The 26,958-nt window shown below is 34.1% G+C and overlaps 1 protein-coding gene across 1 annotated transcript; it reads left to right on the top strand.

Moving 5' to 3' along the window:
- The first annotated feature begins 10,922 nt into the window (after positions 1 to 10,922).
- LOC149556561 (uncharacterized) lies at positions 10,923 to 11,741 on the top strand. Its single transcript, XM_089829904.1, has one exon. It carries the CDS (start codon positions 10,923 to 10,925, stop codon positions 11,739 to 11,741), a length of 819 nt encoding a protein of 272 aa, XP_089686030.1.
- The last annotated feature ends 15,217 nt before the right edge of the window (positions 11,742 to 26,958 follow it).

Below are 26,958 nucleotides of genomic sequence, written 5' to 3' on the forward strand. Positions count from 1 at the left end.
TCTCATTAAATATGATAGCCTAATGCATCTCTAGCCAATTTATTAAAGAAGTAGCAAAAGTGCTAAAGGTATTGAAAGATCAAGTCATGGTAGGAGGAATGGTTACAGAAATATCAAGTGATCCAGCCTATTGATTTGTAGAATTCTTGAGTATAGTAAAAATTGTAGATTTTGGATCGATTCAAATTGTGTATGACAGTATAGTCAAGTTGCATAAATTTTGAGGTATAGATCAGGATGATTATAACAAAACTAAGAATTCAATGGATTTCTAATCTATGGTCCATCATGGATATAGTAAGAGCAACTTAGGGGAAAATTCCTCAAAGCAGATAATAGTGAAAAAATGGAGAAAAGTTGTATTCTTAATCTATTTATATATATTAAGATTTCTAATAGTCAAATATCAATAATAATTTTATAAATCACTCTCATTAATATAGGTGGTGTAAAATAATTTAACATTTATTTGTAAAGCAATAATAATAATAGAATTATCTTTGACTATATTTTACTTCAAGTTTTGTATTAAAAATAATTTTTAATCTTTAAAAAATATTTAATGCTTAAATATAATTTAAAAATATATTATTAATTTTTAAATTATATAGATTATATGTAATTTAAAATTAATACAAATATATAATTTTATGCTTATGTGTTATATTGACAATACATTTGAAAAATTACATATAATATATTTATAGAGTAGAATAAATTTATATCTAACATAATTTAACGAGGAGAAAAATATTATTGAACTTATTTTAAAATTTATTTTTACATATCTTTTTATAGATATTTTATTTATACTCAAATTAGAAAATTACTTTATCACATTTTTTTACATTTTATGTATTGAATTTATACTAGTTAATTTTTATACATTTTTCATTTTAAATTACAAATGCATAAAAACGTAGAGAATAAAGGGAGAGAGAGAGAGAGAGAGAGAGAGAGAGAGAGAGAGAGAGAGAGAGAGAGAGTAAATGGAAGGTGTAGAAAATAGAAAGATATCAATAGAGAGAAATAGGTAATGACATAGAGATAGAAAGGAAGATGAAGACATGGATAGAGATGGTTATCAAAGAGAAGGATATATAGAGAAGAAAAAGGATATATGAAGATAGGGAAAAAGGGGGCAGATAGAGATGGTAGAAATATATATGGGAGACATAAGGAAATAATGAGAGATGCATAGTTATAAAGATGAAGATAAAGATAGGAAATGATTGATAGATAGATAGATAGACAGGGGAGAGGAAGATAGAGATGAATATAGAGGGAGAGGATGGGAGAACAATAGATAAAGATACACAGATAGATTAATGGAAAAGATAGAAAGTGATCTAGGGGGATACAAAAGGAGACATGGAGAGGAAGATATAGAAAAAAACAGACTGGTAGAGACTTAAGAAGATATAAAGTGTACATTAGACAAAGAGATGTCAGATAGACAAATGCTATTTTGACCTTCCATACCTCTACAACATACCCATTGCACACAAAGGTGTGACTGGTAGTAGTAGATACAATGTAATAAATGTCGATTATGTAGTTGATGTTATAATTTTTTTCATAATGGGGATTGTGAGTCACACTCATGGCAATGACCATTACAAACACTTTTTTAATACCTAAACCCTTTTAAAATTACTACAAAGGGTGTTGTCCTTAGTAGTTATTTACTTGTCAAAAACAAAATATAAAATTATTAATTTTTATTTATCGATTTTAAACTAGAAGGATTGCACATATTCTTTTAGTTATTTTTTTCTCAATTTGATTTAAAAATTATTAGACTAATTTAATAGTGACTTTTTTAATACATGATTTATATTTGATTAATCAATGATAGTTTTCAATTTCAACAAATCTAGTTGAATTTGATGAGAATCTCGAGGACATTGTCTAACTCGACTTGTTTCAATAAGAGACTCTAGGAAGAGGGTGAGCAACTTGGCAACCACCCTCTCTTTATTGCAAGAAAAGGTATACGAGGGTAAAATAAGTGAGGAGAGCGACTTTAAGGAAATTTCAAGTTCCTCGTTGAAAAATGGTGTTATTTTTTTGGTGATTTTTTGATGCTCAGCGACCTTCATGGCCTTAGACATTTTAAGACTATTTACAATTTTAGGCTTTATACTTTAAACCATATTTGCTATAGCCTTGCTAGGCGTACTAGGTTTAGGATTGTTAAGACTTATAATGGTTCTACTAGTTTATAATCACATGTTGTTTTTAGCATCATGGTTAGAATTTATGCTATTTTAGTTAGAGGAAATTCTTGGTGGTTGGTTCTTATGACACTATTAATAACTGGAAATGGAAATATGCTCACAATGTTTTTGTTGTATGTACTATGGAATATCCCCCTTCTTTTTGGTTGCTTCTAATATCAAAAACAACTTCTATAATTATTTTACAAATATAAATTATCATGCTTTTCCACATTTTATTTATTCTTTTAAAGAAATTACTTAACTTTTTAAAGTTTGCAAGATCTAAGAAGTTCTTATGTACATATCTGTATATTGATCATTCCTCTGATTCATTCTCTTTGTGTCAACTTAAACATTTTGGACAATTGCATGTGAAAGCAACCAAAACACTTATGTGGTATTGGAACAAACCAACCAGGGCTTATTTAATGAAGTTGCCCAACTTGCTTAGAAAAACAAGAAATTAAAAGACAAGTTATGAATAAAAACCACCAATCTAATAATAAAATATCCTATGCAAATGAAGAAAAATTCTCATAGTGATTTTAAGTGTAAAGAACAAAATATAACATAAAAATAATTTAAATAAAAATAAATAAAATTGACATGAATCCGTTAATAAATATTTAAGCTATATTAGCTCTAGGTCCTAAGATGGTAATAGTAAGATGGGAACACAAAATGAACTGAATATATATTTTCTCATAAGCTTAAATTGCCAGATAATAGAGAGGTTGGAATTGAAGTAGAATAATGGTTTACTAATCTTGAAAGACATTTTGAATTACAAAATAGTAGTAACCTTGGGCACAAACTACCACATGCAAATTACATAACAGTACATTAAATTCAAGGTAGGATAATTTTTGAGACCATAATTCACAAACACATAAAATTAAATGGGATTAATTTAAAATGATTTTTCAATGTAAAAATTGTTAGATCAATCAATACAAGAGTTACAAAATGAATCCGTTGAACCCGGAGAAAACTAGCAAATTGTAATTGAATTTGAACAAAATTTTGAAAAATTAAAATACTTTGTGTCATAAATAAAATGTTGGGATTGAGTTGTATGATTTGTAATGGGTTTACAAGATGAATACAAAGCAAACGTTTGGTGTGGTAAATCTATATCAATTGATTAAGAAGTTCAAATTGCAAAACAATTTGAAAAACCTAATAACTTTTTATGACAAAAATAAGATAAGTATAAAAGGATACATAACAATTCTTTAATAAAAACATAAGAATGGAAAAAGTATTAGCCCTATCATAATAATATTAATTGTCAAATGGGATATAGTTGCACCTAATCTTGATCATTCTTTTAAGAAATAATGAGAAAGTTTCAAATATTATATTGTGGAATACATAATTATACACATCTTATGTGACATATGTGCACATCTTATATGATACATAATTATGCACATCTTATATGAAACATGTGCATGATATTTCTTATCTAGTTTTAGATATTTTTTTCTGATTATTTTAGATTGGCTAACATTTTCATAAAGTTAGATAATGGAGAAGAACATGAACATCATATTAATCTTGGACTAGAAACTTAACGAAAACATAAGTTAATGAATTTGAACTTTTGAAATATGTTAAACTTAAAGCCATTCGAGAGTGGTCTATACCAAAGATGTCCATAAAATTAATTTTTTTGGAATCATACATATCATTTATCACCTTGAAAAAAAAAACTAAAATTTGCACACACCTTTGTGTTAATACTTGTCAATTTATGTATTTGTCTTAGCTTGATCATATCTAAAATCCTGAAGCCCTACCAATCAATTTTTTTTATTGTTATATTTTTTCATCCAATGTCACTAATAAGTTTCCAGTTATGTAAGTTGTGATTTGACTTTATGAGCTTAGGGTTGCAGTACATAGACTATATGAGCAAGTCATGGCTAATATCAAAAGTATGGATGGGATGTCAAGGTGCTTTGACAATGACAATGATATAGGTGTCCAAAAAGGTTGCCTCATATGAATATCCTATTTTGAGTTATATATTGACATGTTAGAAGAATCGTTAAACAAGATTAATGATAATGGGGTTCCACTAGCCAAATATGTGATAAAAGTACTACTTTATATGGGTGGTCTCATTTTAATTGCTACAACGACTGATGATCTTAGGGAGCACTTGAAGGGATGATCTTCTATGTGAAAAAAACATGAGGATGCAAAACACTTTTTTTAATGACAATGCTTTAGAGATTGTGGATGAGTACAAGTATATTGGGACCGACTTCCACAAAAACTCAAATAGGAGACATGTAGATAAAAAATAATTCAAGGTTAGAAAGCATTATATTCTTCACAAACCAAGAAGATGTTTTTTGGTTTGTTGGTTACTCAAGTGATCATTTATGGATGTAAGATAAAGGGTAACAACATGATGGCTCAAAGATGGAGGCAACTAAAAAGAATCCAAAAATAGTTAATCATCAACAACACCAAAATTTAAATGATTGTCTTATATGAGATCTTATTGGTGACTTAATTGGTTATAGAGGAAAGACTTGACATAACAAAGAACACATCGATGAAGAAAAATGTCAAATGGTTGGAAATGTGGAATGTTAATATGCATGAATGTTTATATTTCGATGATGGAATAAAAAAGTTTGTGAATGAAAAATTAAGGAGTTTCATATGGGAAAAATAAAAGTGGCACATAAAAGGCTATTATACCAAAGAATTCAATCCCACATGAGATCATGAGGAGAAAGTATACATAGGAGATAATATCAAATACAAAGATAAAATTTTCATAGCAAAACTTATGAAAAATTCATATCATTTGAGGTATGAAGTAGATAGGTGGATGATACCTTAGGAAGAATGAGAGGAGAGAATATGTTTATTCTATGACATGGGAGTTTTAGAGGCAAAATGACATATTATCATGGAGTGTCTAGCATAAATAGACATATGCTCTAGATATGAGAATATTTTAAAACCTAAGAATTTAGGTTCAATTTTTGAATCTAAACACAACTAGACATGACAAAAAGCATAGTGGTTAAAATTCAATGTCAAACAAGTGACTTAAAGAAGCAATTTCAAATGGCTTAAAGTTATGGCACCATATTCCAGGGTATTTTTTTTATTTTGTGGGGATCCCATAAACTACTTTGATCTTACATATGTCATTAAAATATTTCATTTATTTATTTGATCATTTATGTCATCATAATCAACCCATTCACCTTGTTCTCCTAGTTTAACTAATCAAGTGTTTTACCTTCACATACACAGAGTTTTGGTTTAACTACCATACCCATTGATTGTCACTGACCCGAGTCCATTAAGTAATAATTTTTACCTACCCTTTCTAGCCTAGTTACTTTTCAAGTTGCTTTCACCTCTGACCTTATCCTTTATCTTAAACTTTGTTCCATCTAGTCACATGGATGACCCACATCAACATGTGGTTGCACGATTAAGGAAACATGTTCGACCATAGTAAGATTGCAATGAATAAATTAATGAAAGATCTCAATAACATCCACAAGGCCTAAGTGACCTATGGGAGCACCCAAGAAACAACAAACCCTAGAATAGGGCACCCAAAAATTAGGCCTTCTGAAACTACTTATTAAAGTCATCTATTCGAAAATGAATTTTGATCACTAAGTTTGTTGTCCTGTCTAGTTGTGATTCTTCAAAAATAGTTCCTAAATTGCTAGCTTTTAGGATACACTCATATCTAGAATGGAATCCACTGTGTGCTAGGCACTCCATGAAAAAATGTCAATCAATATCTACCACATGTTGCAAAATTAGCATATTCTCTCCTACTATTCTTCCTTAGGTATCATCCATACTTATTTCATGCCTTAGATGATGAGAACTTGTCCTAAGCTACATTGTAACGCCCCACCAAGGGATCCAAAAGAATTAACCTAAATTTTTACTAAGTTTTCCAAACATTTTTAAAAAAAAAAATAATTTTAAAACAAGAAAGATAAACCATTCACATCAAACACATAGTAGCGAAAGCAATAACATACAATCAACTGTAAGCATACATAACAAGTTACATTCCTTAAGGATCCCAAGATGTTGAGTCACATTTAATCTAACTAGTACTAAGTCTAAAAACTACCACATCCACCTAAAAGAATAATTAGAAAGTCCAATGTCCATAATATACATTCATTTTCAAATGCCTATTCAAAATGCTCAATCATCAACATAGAGAAACGTACCAGTAAATAACATCCATCATAAGATCCAAGAACATAATGAAAATAAATGCCAACAAAGAATGCTCTAGCCACGGTGACTACGGATGGACCTCAAATGGTAAGAGTGAAAAAGCACTACCACTCGACCGCATGGAACCTAAATGGTCCACTCCCACCACGCTGAGGAGATAATCTCAAGTCCCAAATAGGCTATCAAATCACATAGCACAAATACACTCTAAGTCCAGGAATCCTAAAAGTTTACTAACTCAAAGGTTCCAATCACAAATCGACATCTAATCCCAGAGGCACAACAAAGACATGTAGGAAACCTACTATGTAAGTGGGAAAGTGTCATCGCATGAATCATGCTAGAGTTACCTTGGTAGTCTCTCAATAGACCCCAACCCCCTAGTGATCCCTATGCGGCCACTAGTATCCTCTCGTACTGACGAGGCATACTACAGAATGCAAGGTCGCAACCAAGCGTTCTCTCTACTCACATCCTAGTCTGTACTAGCACTCGAGGCATGGGTGAGAACATACAATTATCTTATTAGGTTCATTTTGATCCCCATTTAGTGTAAATGTTTTCACTTATTAAATAACTTACAATGAGTTACCTTGGCAGCCACTTAGGGCCCCGGCCCCCATTGCAAGCCACTTCTCAACACTACAAGTAGATAACCTACCCTAGGCTCATGGAATCATAAATCACAAAATCACCTCAGTCCTATACAAGCGAATGGAAAAATACCAAAAGATAATTCACAATAAGAACATCAAATCTCCATGAGCAACTGAAAAACATCCATTTATAATCATGACCACAATAGTTCTCTATTAGCAACTGAAGGTATCAATGATAATCACAATATCCATCGGTCCTCATCGAGCAACCGTATAGTATCTCAAAATAAATCTCAATATCCATATCAATGATAAATCACCATATCCATTGGTTCTTAACGAGCAACCAAAAAGGCATCTCAAAGAAAATAATATTGATCGAAGACTCCAAAATGTTTGAGTCAAAACATGTCACAACATGACATCATTAAGATCAAAACAAACACTTTAGTCCCATCAAGGCGACTGGAAAGTAAACCAAGTATAATTGATCGATGACTCAAAAATGGTTAAGTCAAGTATCTCAAATACATACACCTCATCTTCACACAAGAAGATTGAAGAGCATCAACAAACAATAAATACACACATCTCATAGAGCATGCCATCACATTACCATGGTTGGGTTTAGAAAGATCGAGATGAAATAACATCAACATGCCATCACATTCACATAACCCTCGAGCCTCTGGTAACAACCTAAGACTGGTCAAAGCTAGGACAACCCAAACCCCAAACATGGATAGCATAAAGAACAAGATACAAACACATATTTTAGTTTGCTTTTGCAATCACATGGTTAAGCCAAATATTAGGTTTCAGTTTTCGTTTTCAAGTACATTTCAAGTGTATAAGATTCTTCATTTAATCTACAACTCAACCCATTTATTTTTTTGAATAAAACATAGAATTATCCTTTCATTATTTTAGAACAATTTTCTAAAATAATTATTTACTCATTTAAATCATTAAACTAATTCCCATTGAATTTTAATAAAATCATTGCATTATTTTACTAAAATCAATGTTACTAATAATTAAATGAAACTCCCTTAATTCCAAGAGCATCTCCCATTATTCAAATCATAAGAATAATACTTATCAACTTTCAAATAATTAGTTTACAATTTCCTTAAAACACTTCAAGGACAGTCATTTATTTAAAATAATCTTCATTGATTTTAAGTAAAATCAATCTCATTAATAATTCAATTATTTAATTCCACTAAACACTTATTAATTTTTCTTTTAATTTGCCCTCACTTAAAAATCCAATTACTTAAATTGACTAATAATTAATTACACTTCTTCTACTATTAACTAATCTTAATTAAAATTAATTTAATTAGATTAGTTAATAAATCTAATAAAACTATTCTAATTTATTTTTTATTAAAAAAGAAAAATGGTAGAAACCAAGCGAATTGCGAAACCCAAAAAAAAGCAAGGATATTATACCAAAGCAAAACCATCGGTTTTGCAACATTATAATAATTTGCAAACTGCAAGCAATTCAAAAAGTGACAAGCAAACGACTATCGTAATTAATTCATACCTTAATTCCAGAACAGCAAACCCTACCCCCAGGGCAAACGCATACCAAACTAATCGCAGGGTTCTGCAAGGCAATGTGAAAGCTACAAATGTTGGGTTTCAAATTACTTCATCCAATAGATTTGAAGCTTTATCACACAATGAAGCATATCGCACTAAATCGTTCAAAAATATTGTGGAAGCACATGAAAATAGGAGGCATGAGCTCCTAAACAATGGCATAGAGGAAGAATTTCCATAGACAACAGGGAAAGGATGGCAAATCATCCAAAGGCAGAAAAAAAAAACAGACCCAAGATCAAACTCACTTGCCATGGCAAAGAGTACAAAAATGGCTAAACCCTAATAAAGGCCAAAGACAGGAGATTCCATCCGAAAGTAATACAGAAAGTAAAGGGAAACAATAAGAATCTAATGCATGGTTGCCCCCGCGACAAATATCTAAGGCCAACCATACGACCTTAGTGTTGCGGCCATTTCCAGCCAAAAGAAAGGAATCAGGAACTCTACAGACCAAGATACAAAATTTCTACACTCCTCCACACAAAAGGAATATAGAGCCCCCAAAGTCAAAAAAAATAGAGGAAAAGAAACCATCAGATCAAAGCTTTTCCAATACAATAATCATCAGTGATACGATCATTGAAGAACGATGGCTTGAGTGCGAAGAAAGAGGACTCTTTGCTGTTTGGAATGGCCCTAGCAAGTATATCCCGCACTTAAAACATAAGATTGAGAAATACTGTTAGGAACAGGTAAGTATAAGATTCTTTGCAAAAAAATCATTGTTCATTGAATGCAAATCAAAGATAACAAGGAACTTACTAGCGAAGATAACAAATTTTTTTTACAAAGGTTTTTTAGTTAAATTCATAAAATGGGTACCTAACTAGTCAGAAGAAAATCTAAATATGACTGCATATTGGTTAAAATGTAAAAATTTCCCATTGGAAATTAAACATTTTAAAACCCTAACTAGAATAGGTGACTCCTTAGGTAAATTGATTGGCATTGAATCTGATTACTACAAGAAAAGTACTGTCAAATTTCTGGTAGAATCAGATTCAAAACTAGCAAAACCTATACTTAAAAAGTTAATCACAAACAGATCGATCTATAATTTAGAATTTGTAACCTGTGAGGGAGAATGCTCTGGCATAATTATTCGTAGTACAAAAGTTGGCTTTAGAGATACAAATATAAAAGACTCACTCAGCTTCATCTGTCAGAGGAAAGGATCTAAAAATAAAGAACCATCAGTTGGGGAAATACAAGATGATTCTCCTAGTGGAAGACATCTCACAGAGCAGCCTAAGGTGGTTCAAGAAGGGATAGTAGCAAAAAATCTCAAGGAGAAAATGACATTAGATAAAGACTTTTCTACAGTAATCATGAAATGCAATAAATGCAGAATAAATATTGAGGAATTGGAAATGAATAAGAAGAAATTAAATGCTTTGAATCATGAAATAGCAATCACACAAAGTGATATTGAAGATCTGATAACTATCACCGAACAAATGTACAAAGAACACTCTAATACACTGGAGGATGAGCAGATTAAAATTGATGATGGGGAAAATCTGGAATGACCGGTCACTAAGGGTTTACCCTCAAAAACAGAGGAATTGACAGATTCCTTAAACGTAATGAAAACTCCTACTCAGAATCTGGTTAAATTACCACCAGTGGATGATAAGCAATGGAACCATATAACTATTTGCAAAAAGAATAAGAAAAAGAACTATAAGTTTTGGCAAACTCCAACAGATGGCTCAAATATATTTCCTAAAGACTTGGATAGAAGAAAGACAGAAGGTAATGATAAGCACACAGTGATGCTTTCACCTGAAACATCAAAGATTTTAATAGAAGTAGGCCTATCAGTAAAAGAGGCAAATGAATTAGAACTAGATTTGAAATTAAACACATTAGATTGGTTAGAAATGGAAAATCAAGAACATAATCATACTCCTAACATGACAGAAAAATCAGAAACTAAAGAAGGATATCAGAATTCTGGGACTAAGAAGGATGACATATCTAATCTTCTCATTATTGATCTACTTATGGATGAATCAGAAAGAAATGAAGATGAAAACAAACAGATAGATATTGAGTTATTAGGCATAGCTGCTAATGAGGAAGGTTTCACTCTCCCTAAGTGTGGTAAAATTAAAGGTAGAAGAGGGAGAAAATCTCTTAAAGAACTGAGAGAGGTAGCACGGCAAGCTAAAGAGCAGAAGAAAATCAATAATATATTAAATGTTGGGAAGGGGAAGAGCCTTCCCAATTCGCAATGAAGATAACATCTTGGAATGCTAGAGGTTTAAATGCCTCTAGCAAAAAAAGACTATTAAAACAAAATTTAATAGCCTTTCAATCTGAAATCACACTTACTCAGGAAACTAAATTAGATGTGGTTGAAAGTACTAAACTAGGACAAAGATTAAAACAATGGCAGTCAGACTTTAAGGAATCCTTGGGGGCCTCTGGAGGACTCAAAATAATTTGGAATCCACAGGAAGTCAAGCTTAGTATTCTTGACAAAAACTTTAATTGGATGAGCTACAAAGTGACAAGCCTAAAAAGCAATGTTAAATTCCTACTAATCAATATCTACGGTCCCATACCATCTGTGGATAAAATCTCAGTATGGAGAGAAATCAGCACCTTTCTCTTTAATCATCCAGAGATGTCAGTGTTTATTGGTGGAGATTTTAATGCAATAATGACAAAGGAAGAAAAATATGGTGGAAGTCAAGTAATATCTCAGATAAACAAGGAATTTAAAAGTTGGGCAGAAAGGAATATGCTGATAGATATTCCAACAAAAAATGGAATCTTCACATGGAACAATAGAAGAAAGGACTTCAATTATATTGCTAAAAGACTGGACAAATTCTTATTTAAAGGGGATTTAAGCAGCTTTGGCATTGATATTTCGGCAGAGATTCTCCCAATATCAGGATCTGATCATTTTCCTATAACTCTTAATATTTTAGAACATATAAAACCCTCTAGAAATGCCTTTAAATGTGAAAAAATGTGGTTCTTAGATACAACATTTATGGAACAAATTAAGAAATGTCGGGAAGATGATCAGCCTCGAGGATAAAAAATGTTCTGCCTGATAACTAAAATGAAAAACCTTAAATACAAAATAAAGGAATGGAACAAAGAACACTTTAAAAATATTTTCAAAACAAAACTTGAAATAGAAGAAGAACTAAAAAACCTCAATAACGATGTAATAAGAAATGGCATGGATAATAAAAAATACACTAAAGAAAAGGAATTAATGATTAAATAAGAAGAAATATTAGCAAAAGAAGAAATATTCTGGCATCAAAAGTCACGAAAAAAATGGCTAGAAGAAGGCGACAGAAATACAAAATTCTTTCACAATAGTACTCTGCAAAATAGAAATCTTTGACTCATAACACATATTAAAAGCTGTGAAGGAAACATGACCTCTGAACCATCTAAGATCAATGAAGAATTGATCAATTACTTTCAAGATTGTCTCAATAATCATGAAACTTTTGATCTTAACACCCAAACGGAATTGCTCCAATATATCCCCAAAATTATCTCAGACGAAGATAATAGATCCTTAAATAAACCATTCTCTCTGGAGGAAATAAAGGCTGCCCTTTTCAGCATTAACCCTGACAAATCCCTTGGCCCGGATGGCTTCCAAGCCTTTTTTTATCAAAAATGTTGGGATATAATTGGGGAAGAACTATGGACAGCCATAGAAGCTACTAGGAATGGAGGTTGCATCCTCAAAGAAGTTAACCATACCTTCCTGACACTTATACCAAAAAATAGGAACGCTGAAACCCCTGGGGATTATAGACCTATTGCTCTCTGTAACACCATATATAAAATCCTCTCGAAAGCCCTTGCCACCCGCCTCAAATCTCTTCTCTCCAAAATAATATCAGAAGAACAAATTGGCTTTATGCCAGGAAACTCTATAATTGATGGAATATCCATCATACAGGAAATAATTCACTCAACTAAGATCAACAGAGATGCATGTATGTTCCTTAAATTGGATATCCAAAAAGCATATGATAAAGTAGACTGGTGATTCTTATGCAAGACAATGGAGGCCTTTGGATTCTCCAAAAGATGGATAAATCTCATTTATCAATGCATTTCTACCCCCAAATTCACAATCCTTATAAATGAAACACCTGAAGGCTTCTTCAATGTTTCAAGAGGTATTCGACAAGGTGACCCTTTTTCACCCTTCCTCTTCATAATAATGGTTGAAACTTTGGGAAGATCTATTAAAAAAGCTCTAAATCACTCCAAAATTCATGGCATTTCGGTAACAGATAATGTCAAAAACACTACTCATCAGCAATTTGTTGATGATACCATTATGGCTGGTCTCAGCACAATTCCTGAAGTTAGGAGCTTCAAAACCATTCTAGATAAGTATACTAAAGCATCCGGACAGAAAATTAATGCTAATAAATCTGAAATTTTCTTTCTGAATACTCCGAAAAATCTGGAAGACCAAATTTGTACCACTCTAAGGTTTAAAAAAGGAAAACTTCCCTGTAAATATTTAGGGATCCATTTAGGAAACGAGCAAAAACTAAACCTGGGATGGCAAGAAGTTCTTACTAAAATCAACAAACAAACTGAAAATTGGAATGGGAAATGGTTAACAAAAGCCGATAGAGCAACTAAAATCAAAGTTGTACTAACAGCGCTCCCAACATATTAGTTATCTTGTTTGCCAATTCTTAAAAATATCAATAAAAAAGTCAAAGCCAAATTAAGAAACTTCTTTTGGAACAAAACCGAAAATAAAAAGAAAGCAACCCTAATCAAATGGGACAATATTTGCAAACCTAAGAATACAAGAGGATTAGGAATTAAAAATCTTGAATGGCAAAATGAAGCGTTAGGGGCCAAATTGGCATGGCGTATGTTTCAAGATAAGGACAACAAATGGGCTAGAATCCTCTACAACAAATATCTGAATCTCGACGATCCAACCTCCCTATTCAGAATTTGAACCCCCCCACCCCCCCGCGTGGATCTGTATTCTGGAATTTTTTGACAAAATGTCGTCATCTTATCTCCAAATATGTAACATGGGAAATTGGTAAAGGCAATAACACCCTCTTTTGGGAAGACTCATGGAATGGGCTACCTCGCCTTAACACGTATAACATTTCCACTCAAACAATAAATCTCCTAAAAGACAGATGGGGGACAAAAGTAATAAATTATACGGAACAGGATCCAACAAATGAAGACAACCCTTGGAAGTGGAAATCCCTTTCCAACCTTAACATACAAACAAATGAGAAATCCAAATTAGAGGATATCCTCCAAAATCGTAAAATTCACTTTATGAATAAAGAGGATAGACTAAGATGGGCCCCATCTAATGATGGAAAATATAGCATCAAAGAAGGATACAACCTGATCCTCAACTCTCATAGATGGGAGGAAATCAATATCCCCATGAATCTATGTTGGGACCCTGCCATTTCATCCAAAGCTAGAATATTCCTATGGGCAGTTATCCAAAAACGTATACTCATTGCAGATAGACTCAATAAAATGGGCTTCCAAGGCCCCTCCAGATGCACACTTTGTAAAAATAATAGTGAAACTGCTGATCACTTACTTTATCAATGTAGTTTCTCTAATGAATGTTGACAGTGGCTTAAAGGAAAACTTAGCTAGACATCGCCCCTCCTAGAGACTTGGAAATATCATATTCGTGATTGGCCTAAAAATAGAGAGGTAAACATTTATGATAAAATATGGAATATCGCTCTAACAATGGTAACATGGGAACTGTGGAAAGAGCGAAACAAAAGAATATTCAATAACATAGAAATGTCTCTTCCTCAATTGGTCAATAAAATGGAAGCCTCCATAACAGAAGTCCTAAACAACCACCTCAAAAACTCTCCCAAAATGGAAGGTACACTTACATTATGGGATGTTGAAATCAAAAAAAATTGGCCTCATATTATTAACCCTCCATTATACTATAAAACAAAGAATCTCACTGCAAGAAAAGAGTGTAGATGGGTACCCCCTCCTCAAGGATGGACAAAACTTAATTTTGATGGAGCCTCTCGAGGGAATCTAGGGATATCTAGATTAGGGTTTATCCTAAGAAATCATTTGGGTCAATGGCCAAAAAAGAAAAACCTCTTGGCCTTACAACCAATAACATGGTAGAGCTAGAAGCAGTAAATGAAGGACTTTCTTCTGTGATAAATATTAAATCAAAAAATTAATGATTGAAGGAGACTCCCAAATCATTTTAAATGCATTAAGGAAAAGAATCACCCCAAATTGGAAAATCAACTCGAAATTAGAAGAAGTAACCAAAAAAATAGATAACTTAGAAGAAGTCATTATACAACACATATACCGAGAGGGCAATACCGAGGTTGACAAGCTAGCTAATGAAGGAGTGGATGGCAATAACATCTTTCTAATTAATCAAATAACAAACTTAAATTAAAGTTATTACTCTATTACTTTAATGCCCAGATCGTAATTTAAACTCTATACATCTTAGGATATATAAATATATATTCATATAAGGTTTATATATATAGATATATTATCGAAGGTATATCTATGTATATAAGGATGTATGGAAATATAAATATGTCCTAAAATGCATAGACCACCATACTCTACAACATTATATTTAAATCACCCCTGTTCAACACATTGTATAACTTATTATGGTATCTGCTAGAACAACTGAAGAAGTTGAATAATACTAAGTGTACTCCCTTAAATAACTGGTAGATAGATTCAATTTTGGACTGGCCTCTACCGAAGCTCATGTAATAATCGCTAAGTGTAACTCAGAAGTACAAGGCTACTGCAAATTGGCTCAAGAATGAACACTCTGTATCTAGTTAAAACTTTATTGACATAGTTAGTTTTCTGATAGATAGTATTAATGGCCTCATACATACCTGCAACATATCTTTACACTCTAAAGATCGATGCATTCTGCTCTAAAGGTTTATGGTTTCTATTTATGGAATCTATTTCATTGCTTATGATATTTAATATCTATTCCTTGACTGCAAATTACTGATTCTCATAATCCTTTGTCCTTTATTGAATTTTTTTAAACCTTAACCATCTACGCTTAGGGCTCGGATCTATAGTATAGAGGATCCATTCCCTTTTGACCATCGATTCCCTTTTCCCTGGCACATGTCATCTCTAAATTCCTTTATCACCTTGTTGGATTATGCACCCCTTCTGCTTAACCTTTTCCCCTCCCTAGTTCCACCTCAGCCTCCTATCCCCACTTCTTATTTCCTGATATTGTTTAATGTGATATTAAGATTAATAAATGTCAGTAACCTTATAACGGAACTACAGTCTATAAAGAGTGGTATATGTATAAACATATGCAAGTCATTGGCAAATATATGGTTGCTATATAATAGCACACATGTATGTGTGAAGGATTGCATAAGTAGATATACACCCTGCCCTATATAGGCTATGTAGTTGCAAAAAAAAGTATTAATACTTGTTGACTCTTATTTTTTCCTTTCCCCTTTTCACTCTCAGTAAGACATAACACTATCCCATTTTAATTGATCCACTATCACATACAATACTTACTAACAGTAATTATCTATAAAATCAATTATGGTGCATGATAATAAATGGCATACTTAATAGTTCACAGTTCTAGTTGTTTCAAAATACCCAGAGCTCCCAATGTAGAAACTCGGGCTCTGATACCAAATGTAATGCCCCACCAAGGGATCCAAAGAATTAACCTAGAATTTCACTAAGTTTGGTGACATTTTTTTTTTTTACATGAAAGTAAATACCATACATAACTTATTCACAATAATGGAAGCAATAGAAATGTCCATCTGAAAAGTAAACATACCATACATAATAGATTACATTCTTTAAGATCCCTTAACGTTGAATTACATACATGAATCCATCTAGTACAACCACCACATGAAATAATAATGATAAGTCCAATGTTCATACATTACATTTCCAAATGCTCAATCATCCACTTTACATGTCACAAGGTATGAAGGCTTAAAAGAATATACATATGTGAAATAAGGTACATCATCCTATTCTAATCCATGATACATCAAAGACAATGACATGATACATCATCATAGAAGACATATACATCCATCATAAAGATCAAACAAAATAAACTAAGTGCACGGTTCCTCCCAACCGTTAATAGCATCATTAGACCATCGTGGGCCCTAGCCATCCCTTCGTGCGTAACATCCCAAATCACCAAAGGGATCATCGGTATTAACATAGTAGGAATGTCACTCCTAACATATACAACATCATATGTAGAAAGTAATCTAACATGCAAATATAAGCATAAGATAACATCATCTAACATATGCTTATCATTAATGAAAGGATACGTATCCACCATCACGAAGGACGCATCAGCCACGATGTCTCGATGAATCTCAAATGATAAGAGTGGAAAATACACTACCACCGGACCACGTGGTACCTAAGTGGTCCACTCCCACCGTGTTGAAGAGATAATCTCAAGTCCCAAACAGGCTATCCATAACACATAGCACAAATCTCTATAGTCCAGGAATCCTAAAAGTATACTAACTCAAAGGTTCCAATCACGAAACTGACATCTACTTCCCAGAGGCACACAATGACATGTAGGAACCTACTATGCAAGCGAGAAAGTGTCATCGCAGTTATCACATACAAGTTACCCTGGCAGTTAGCTAAACTCCACGGGTCCATACTGATTTCATGCGGCCACTAGTATCCTCTCATATTGATGAGGCATACTACGAAATGCAAGGTCACAACCATGCATCTCACTACTCCCATCCTAGCCTGTACAAGCACTCAAGGCATGAGCGAGAACAAAACACTTATCTTTTTAGGCATGGCCTCTTAGGGCCCCGGCCCCCATTGCAAGCCACTTCCCATCACTACATGCAGATATCCTACCCTAATGTTCATGGACTCATAAATCTCAAAATCACAAAAGATAATCCATAAAATCATCAAATATGCTTAAAAGCATCAAATCTCCATGAGCAAACATCCATAGAAAAACATGAACACAACAGCTCTCTATTGGCAACTGAAGTATCACTAATAATCAAAGTATCCAATGGTTCTCAATAACCAAAATATATATCTCAATCATACTGATCGAAGACTCCAGAAATGGTTGAGTCAAACATGTCACAACATGACATCATCAAGAATAAATCCACATCTCAGTCCCATCGTGGCGACTAAAAAATAATCAAGGATAACTGATCGATAACTCAAAAATGATTAGCTCAAGTGTCTCATACACATACATCTCAACTTCACACGTGAAGACTGATGAAAAAATACAAACAGTAAATACAAACATTTCATAGAGCATACAATCACATTACCATGGTTGGGCTTATAAAGATCGAGACCAAATAAGATCAACATGCCAACACATCTCATAACCCCTAAGCCTCTGGTAACAACCTAGGACTGGTCAACACTAGTTAACCCAAAACTCAAAACAAGAAGCATATAGAATACATGATGCAAACACATGTTTTGGTTTTGCTAAGTTTTCAAATTTGAATTTAGAAGTCTCAGTTTACGTATTCCCAAATTATATTAAGTGGAAAAATTTCACGTTTTTCTTAACCCATGTATTTGTTTGATAGATAAAAGTTTCTCTGCAAAACTATTAAACTCCATTTGCTAATTGTACTAATAATATTTTGTCTATATAAACGTTGTTTGAAAAAGATCCCTATCACAAACCAATAAGACTCATTGTAGATTTTAACATGAATAATCTCCAAATTCTTAACATTATCATCTTCATTAAACAACTCTAAAATTGTTTAATATATATTAAATAGTATTCAATATACATTATAAAAATTCCACTATATTAAAATATCTTTTCTTTTAATCTTCTCTCATTTAAAAATCCATTTACTTAGATTGACTAATAATTAATTACACTTCTTCTACTATTAACTAATCTTAATTAAATTTGATTTAATTAGATTAGATAATAAACCATATAAAACTAATGCATATTAATAAGATTCTAATAAGGGAAGATTGCAATAATATCTTTAATCCATTCCATGCTTTGGTATATTTTTTTTTTTTCTTGTGAAGTTTTAGCATAAAGAACCCTTGGTTATGAGAAATGGAGAAATATTTGTCCTTGAATAAAACGGTTTCAGTATGACAGCCATATCTCCCTAATGAACTGTTGGATCGGGCTGAAATTGAAATATGTTGGAGAGGGCCAAGTCGCACCAATTTTGACTGGAGCGATCAAATAAATTCGATCACAATAAAAATTTATGAATGACTGAGTTCGGGTCTATCCAAGGGGCAGCGACAAGGCAGTTTGTGATGAATTAAAAAATAATTGTTCTCTAAATTTAACTATAAAAGGGTTTATTCATACGCATCTACAAATATAATTGATAGAAAGATTACATCTAATCATTCGAATTTTCACCATAAAATTTCTATTTTAATTCTAAATTTTGTCTTTCTAATTTAATATAAAATCGAACCCAAATCTGATTCATATCTAATTATTTCTCCTTAATTGGATCTAGGGTTTTTCTATTGTTTTCTTCTCAACCAAATAGCATATCTAGATTCCAATTTCAAATTATAGATTCAATCTTAGAGAAGTTTCAGACACATATAACAGACACGATGAAGACAGGAATGCATGATGCAAAAATAGCATAAGTAAAATCACAAGAATCTACTCGAATTCTGATGCTAATTCGCTCTTCCTTAGAAAACCTGCAGAGCAAGCTCCCTTCTTCAGAGTTCTTGAGTCCTCCAATGCTCCAATTTCCCTCCACCCTCCCCCTAAGCTTCTATGAATGCCTAAATACAAAGAGCTCTCAAGAAACTTTTGGAATGCTTCTTGAAACCGTTGAAAGGTGTCACCAACTAAGCATGGGTCTTTTCCAATTCTTTTTGATGAGTCATAGAATTGTAGACACCTTGTGCTTAATTGATGCACTAACCCCCGTGTTGTTGACACATGTTAATTCCCATGCAAGCTTATAACTCCAATAATTTATATTTAAATTTTATAACTTTTATTTTAATCTTTTATAACTTTTATTACTATTATTTTATTTATTACTTTATTATTATTTTATAATTATTATTAATTTTAATTTTTAGTTTTCTTTTAACTAATTCCTTTTCCCCAATAATTCACATTACAATCAAAATATCAAAGATCATGATATTTTATTAATTTTTTCAAATAAATAATTTATTAATTAAATCTATTTGTTAAGACTTAATTAATGGAAAATTCACCATAGACCTCCAAGATAAATATGAAAACCCGTCATAGAACAAATCATACAAAATAAATCTAAAGGGTTAAAAATCACGAAATATGTCATCCGACACATTCGGTGGGTATTCAACTTTGATACTTGTCCTAACTCACTAGGACAAATGGTTTTTAGGTTTGGGATTTGGACTTGAGAATTTATCTCCCTTCTCTTATCATTGAGATAGTATAATAGGGTACGCTCATCCTGGCAATTCAGGGAAGTCGATACCCAGTACCTGCAACCTGCAGAAAAACCATGCATGTACATACAATATATAATGCTAAGCTAAATAGACAATGGCAGGAAGTGGTGCATTGTGTAGATCCCGACTAAGCAGGTGACTACGACTCCCTTCCTTAACCACATCAGAAATGCCATACAATAAGAAAACACGCACACCATACACATGCAAGTATGGGGTAAGTAACCATAATAAAACACATGAGATAATAAACCATCTAACTAATCATCATTAATAACTGAAAATGATGTAATGATCATCATACATACATGAAATGTAAAGTTTAATTGATCTCATCATATATCAACTGAATCCCTATCATAATATCTGATAGTGTCAAAACAACACCACTAAACCATCAACATAAAACTAGTCTACATAGTCTGATAACAATAAGTCTAGAAAAGATGTGAACAAGGGTAGGCACTACAATATATATATGTGTGTGTGTGTGTGTGTGTGTGTGTGTGTGTGTGTGTGTGTGTGTATACACACACACACACGCAGAGTTTATCACCATCACAACACACGCACACGCACACACACATATATATATAATGACATATATGTATATGTGTATGCAGATTCAAGAATATACACAGTTTACTTAGAAATTCTAATTTTCAGAATTTTTCTTTAAATCTTTGATCTTCAAATTTATTCAATAAATAATCTAATAGGTTTGGCTATGAATTTAAACCCTAGCCCCATTTTCTTTCAGATCTATGCATATAAAGATTTCCACATAAATTCAATTGCCCATATTGAGAATGCATACAATAAAAATATGAAATTCCTCAGAAGACATATGGAAGACACGAAGAAGACAGGGAATGCAAGATGCGGAAATAGCATAAGTAAGGTCACAAGAATCTACCTGGATTCTGATGCTAATTCGCTCTTCTTCAGAAAACCCGCAGAGCAAGCTCCCTTCTTCAGAATTCTCGAATCCTCCAGTGCTCCAATTGCACTCCAAATACTATGTCTAAGCTTCTAGGGATGCCTGAATATAAAGAGCTCTCAGGAAACCTCTAGAATGTTTCTAGAAATAGCTAGAAGGTGTCACCAACTAAGCATGGGTCTTTTTCAACCTTCAAGATGAGTCATAGGGTCGTAGACACCATGTGCTTAATTGATGCACTAACCCCCATGTTGCACGTGAGAAATAGAAAAGTGCGTTAACTCCCATGCAAGCTTATAACTCCAATTTACTTTTTATATAATTTCTATCTAAATATTTATAACTTTCATTTTAATTTTTATAACTTTTATTTTTATTATTTATTTATTACTTTATTATTATTTTATAATTATTATTAATTTTAATTTCTTATTTTCTTTTATTTAATTCATTTTCCTCAATAATTCTCATTTAATTAATTACAATCAAAATATCAAATAACATGATATTTTATATTAATTTTCTCAAATAATTAATTTATTAATTAAATCCATTTATTAAGACTTAATTAATAAAAAAATTCACCATAGACCTCCAAGATAAAATATGAAAATCCATCATAGAGCAAATCACTCAAAATCAGTCTAAAGGGTTTAAAAATCATGAAATATGTCATCCAACACATTCGGTGGGTACTCAACTCTAATTCTTGTCCTAACTCACTAGGACAAATGGTTTAAAGGTTTGGGATTTGGACTTGAGAATTTATCTCCCTTCTCTTATCATTGAGATAGTATGACAGGGTACGCTCATCCTGGTAATTCAGGGAAGTCGATACCTGGTACCTGCAACCTGTAGAAAAACCATGCATGTACATTTAATATATAATGCTAAGCTAAACAGACAATGGCAGGAAGTGGTGCATCTTGTAGACCCTGACTAAGCAGGTGACTACGACTCCCTTCCTTAACCACATCAGAAACGCCATACAATAAGAAAACACACACACCATACACATGCAAGTATGGGGTAAGTATCCATAATAAAACACATAAGTTAATAAACCATCCATCTAATCATCAATAATAATTGAAAATAGTATAATGATCATCATGTATGCATGAAATGTAAAATGTAAATGATCTCATCATATAACCACTGAATCCATAACATACTGCCTGATAGTGTCAAAAAAATACCACTAATCCATCAACATAAAACTAGTCTATCACAGTCTAATAATAATAGCATCGATGTCCAGAAAAGATGTGAATGAGGGTAGGCACTACATCCACCCCCCATTGGGTTAGGCTTACTCCTGGAAGCCTACAAACAAGTAGGCATATAACTCCCTCAATCTAGCTACATCCTCCCAAGTAGCTGAAGAATCATCAGTAGGGTCCCATTGGACCCTTATCTGCTCAATGGTTCAATCCCTAAGGGTCAACCCCCGCTGCTCCAGAATACGGACCGGCTCCAAAGCCAGTTGCTCGTCCTCTACCTGCAACACATTCCAATCAAGAACATGCACAATATCAGGAATATACTGCCTAAGCATTGAAACATGGAAAATATCATGAATGCGAGCTAGGTTGGGTGGTAGAGCAAGACGGTAAGCAACCGGGCCAATCCTCTCTAAAATCTTGAATGGTCCCACAAAATGAGGTGCTAGCTTAGAACCCTTTCCGTACCGGATCAGACTCTTTCGCAATCGCACTCTCAAGAAAACCTTATCACCCACAGCAAACTGCTTATCAATCCTATGAGCATCAACATACTTCTTTTGCCTATCCTGTGCCGTAGTCAAGTGCTTACGGATACGCACTACCTATTGCTCCATATCATGAAGCATCTCAGGACCCAATAAGATGTGATCCTCAAGACTGTCCCAACTCAATGGTGTACGACAAGGATGACCATATAATGCCTGAAATGGTGTCATACCAATAGAACTATGATACTCGTTGTTGTAAGCAAACTCCACCAGGTAGAGATAATCCTCCCAATGTGCCTACCTATCCATCACATACATTCGTAGCATATCCTCCAAAACCTGGTTCACCCTCTCTGTCTGACCATCTGTCTCTGGATGATATGCTGAACTAAAGTTTAGCTGCACTCCAAGCTCATGCTGCAACGATATCCAGAATGCAGATGTGAATACAGGATCTCTGTCAGAAATAATCTTTCTAGGAATACCATGTAACCTCACAATATCACGCATAAAGACATTAGCTACAGAAGCTGCTATGTAGGAAGACCTAATCGATGAAAAATGTGCCACCTTAGTCAACCGATCAATGGTGACCATGATAGCATCATGATGTTGAACTATCATAAGTAATCCCACAATAAAATCCATGGAGATGATATCCCACTTCCAAGAAGGAATGAGATTTGGCTGCAAAAGTCCAGCTGGGTGCTAGTGTTTTGCCTTAACTCTCTGACACTCAAGGCACCTACCCACAAAATTAGCAATATCTCACTTCATCCCAGACCAAAAGAAAAAATGTCTCAAATCAGCATGCATCTTCTTGACACCTGGATGTGCTGAGTAAGGTGTACGATGGGCTTCTGCCAGTATCAAGGTGCGAAGCTCATCCAAAAAAGGCACATAAATCCTCCCCAAATGTCTCAAAAGACCATCTGACTCTCGAACGTAACCTGCAAACTTACCTTCCAAAGATCTTCTTGAATCAATCTCTCTGCACACTTCCTGATACCAGGAATCTGTAGGAAGTGCCAGAAGAATTTGACTCCTCAAATCCACACTAAGGGTCATCAATGATACCACGTGTCTCCTGCGACTCAAAGCATTCGCCACCACATTCTCCTTACCCTGAATGTACTTAACCTCAAAATCATACTCGCATAGAAACTCCATCCATCGCCTCTGGCGAGCATTCAAATTAGGCTGAGAAAAAAATGTACTAAAGACTATGATGATCGTTGTGTAGCTCAAATCTGTGCCCCAACAAGAAATGTCTCCACCTTGTCAAAGCATGAACTACTGCTGCTAACTCAAGATCATGCGTAGGATAATTTAACTCATGATCCTTGAGCTTGCGTGATTCATACGCAATCACCCGTCCATTCTGCATCAACACTACCCCAATCCCTTCAAGAGAAGCATCTGTACATACCATGAAATCACCTTCTGGATCAGGTACGGCTAGAATAGGTGCACTAGTCAAAAGCTCCTTGAGCTTTTGGAAAGCTTCCTCACATTTCTCTGTCCACACAAACCTCTTTCCTTTCCTCTGAAGAGAAGTGATAGGATGTGCTATCCTAGAGAAGTTCTAGACAAATCTGTGATAATAACCAGCTAAACCCATGAAATTATGAATCTCTGACACATTAGTCAGTGTCGGCCAATCTATTATCACTTGAATCTTTGCAGGATCCACTAAAATACCATCACCTAAAATAACATGCCCTAAATACTAAATCTCCGATTTGAAGAATTTGCACTTAGTTGCATTAGCATAAAGCTGTTTGTCCCTTAAACACTACAATACCAACTGTAAGTGTTCCTCATGCTCCTTCTGAGTCTTAGAATATATCAATATGTCATCAAGAAACACAAGTACAAACCTATCAAGATATGATCGAAAAATACCATTCATCAAACTCATGAAAATCGATGGAGCATTAGTCAATCCAAAAGGTACCACTGTGAACTCATAATGCCCATAGCGCGTTCGAAAAGCGGTCTTGTGAATATTTGCTTCCTTAATACGAAGCTGGTGGTATCCTGACTTAAGATCAATCTTGGAGAATATTGTAGCTCCCTTGATCTGATCGAATAAGTCATCAATCCTAGCCAAAGGATACCTATTCTTAATAGTCACCTTATTCAACTATCTATAGTCAATACAAAGGCGCAAGAAATCGTCTTTCTTCTTCACAAAGAGCACTGGAGCTCCCCATGGTGATACACTAAGTCGAATGCTCCCTTTGGCCAAAAGTTCCTCTAGCTGAAGACGTAGCTCACCCAATTCCTGTGTAGTCATGCGATAAGGAGCTTTAGAGATAGGCTCTGCTCCAAGAATCAGATCAATACTGAAGTCAATGTCCCTCTTTGGAGGCATGCTTGGAATCTCACTTGGAAAAACATCCGCGTACTCTTGCAAAATCGGGTGATCCAAAGTCTTCCTCACAGGATCTTCCTCATCAAGATCATTTACCATAATAGCAAATATCTGACATCCCTTACGGAAACTTCACTTCATTTTCATAGCAGAAATCATCCACAGAGATATAGGCCTCGGTATCCCAACTATCTGCACATCATTCCCTTGGTCATCTTGGCACAAAATGATCTTCTTCCTACAATCTATACTGGCTCTATGAGATCCAAGCCAGTCCATGCCTAAAACCACATCATAGGAACCAAGGGGTATGACTCGAAGATCCACTGTCGTATCGAAGCTTCCTAAACTAAGTCCACACTTATGAACTACGGAATCTGTGGAAACCTTAATGCTTGAGGCTAGTTCCACTTGCCAACCACGATCTTGCTTCACTGCATCTAGCTTACACTTAGAAACTATATATGGTGAAATAAATGAATCTGTAGCTCCTAAATCAAACAATACTGAAAGAGATATACCTTTAATAGCACCTGTGGTTCCAACCACTGTTCCTTGATGATCTGCTTGACACTGGTCAACTGCTGCAAAAACTCTATGAGTACTACCTGCATCACCAACTGTAAGCTCTGAAACTGTAGGTCTAGGTCTTGAAAACTGAGGTGCTCGCTGAGGACACTGAGCTACATAATGTCCAATCTGACCACATGAAAAACATTTCATATTTCTTCTAGAACCTCTTCCCATAGGTGGTACATTAGATTGCTGGCGACTGTTCCTGCTAACAAAAGACTGGCTACTCCGAGCTGGCTGATTGGTCTGATTCTATTTGTTGTGTTGAGCATTGCGGTTGTTCTTGGTGTTAGAACCTTTGCCACCGCCTTGAGCTGGAGAATTTGAACCCTTCTGTTGCTGTGTTTTTTGAGACTGCTGTTGATACTATTTCCCCTTAGAGAAAGAAAAATTCTTGTTACCACCTAAATTGTAGTTGCCTTTAGATCCTGATGCTGCTGGCGCTCCTACAAAACCACCTTGACCAAGGTTGACACTTTTCTCAACAAGGATTGCTCGATGCATCGCATCCTTGAGGGTTTTTGGCTCAAATACCTTAACTCCCCCAATAATACGGTTATTCAAACCCCTAATAAAATGTTGTGTCAACTGAGCTGAATTTTCACTGAACCCTTAAAAAGGCATAAGCTCATAAAACTTACGCTCATACTCGATCACTGACAAAGTGTACTGTCTAAGATTATGAAATTCATCCGCCCTTTGTTGTTTCCATTCCTCTAGTAGGAATCTTTCACAGAAACTCTCTAGAAATAACTCCCATGTAACACTGCTCATATCAATTCCCAACTTCTTCTCCTCTATTGTCCACCAAGTGGCCCCAAAATTCTCTAGATTAGTGATCACAAACCTTGCCTTAACATTGTTGTCGAACTCCTGCATGGCAAAAATCTCATCGAGGGAAATAAGCCACTGCTCGGCCACATAACCAAAACCTTGCCCATTGAAAGGCTTAACCTTGGATCTTGAAAGATCCTTCATCTGAGTGGACACAATGGACCTCTGACGATCCTTCCAAGGACTCCTAGACCTGGGTCTATGCTCTTATTCTGTTTGATGCACTTTAGGCTGTACTTGAATAGGAGGTAGACATTCTAGAATAGTCTGCATCATCTATCTCAAACCAACCT

The sequence above is a fragment of the Cupressus sempervirens genome, chromosome 5 (assembly GCF_028749045.1).
Source record: "Cupressus sempervirens isolate cs-2001-9-10 chromosome 5, ASM2874904v1, whole genome shotgun sequence".
Taxonomy (NCBI): domain Eukaryota; kingdom Viridiplantae; phylum Streptophyta; class Pinopsida; order Cupressales; family Cupressaceae; genus Cupressus; species Cupressus sempervirens.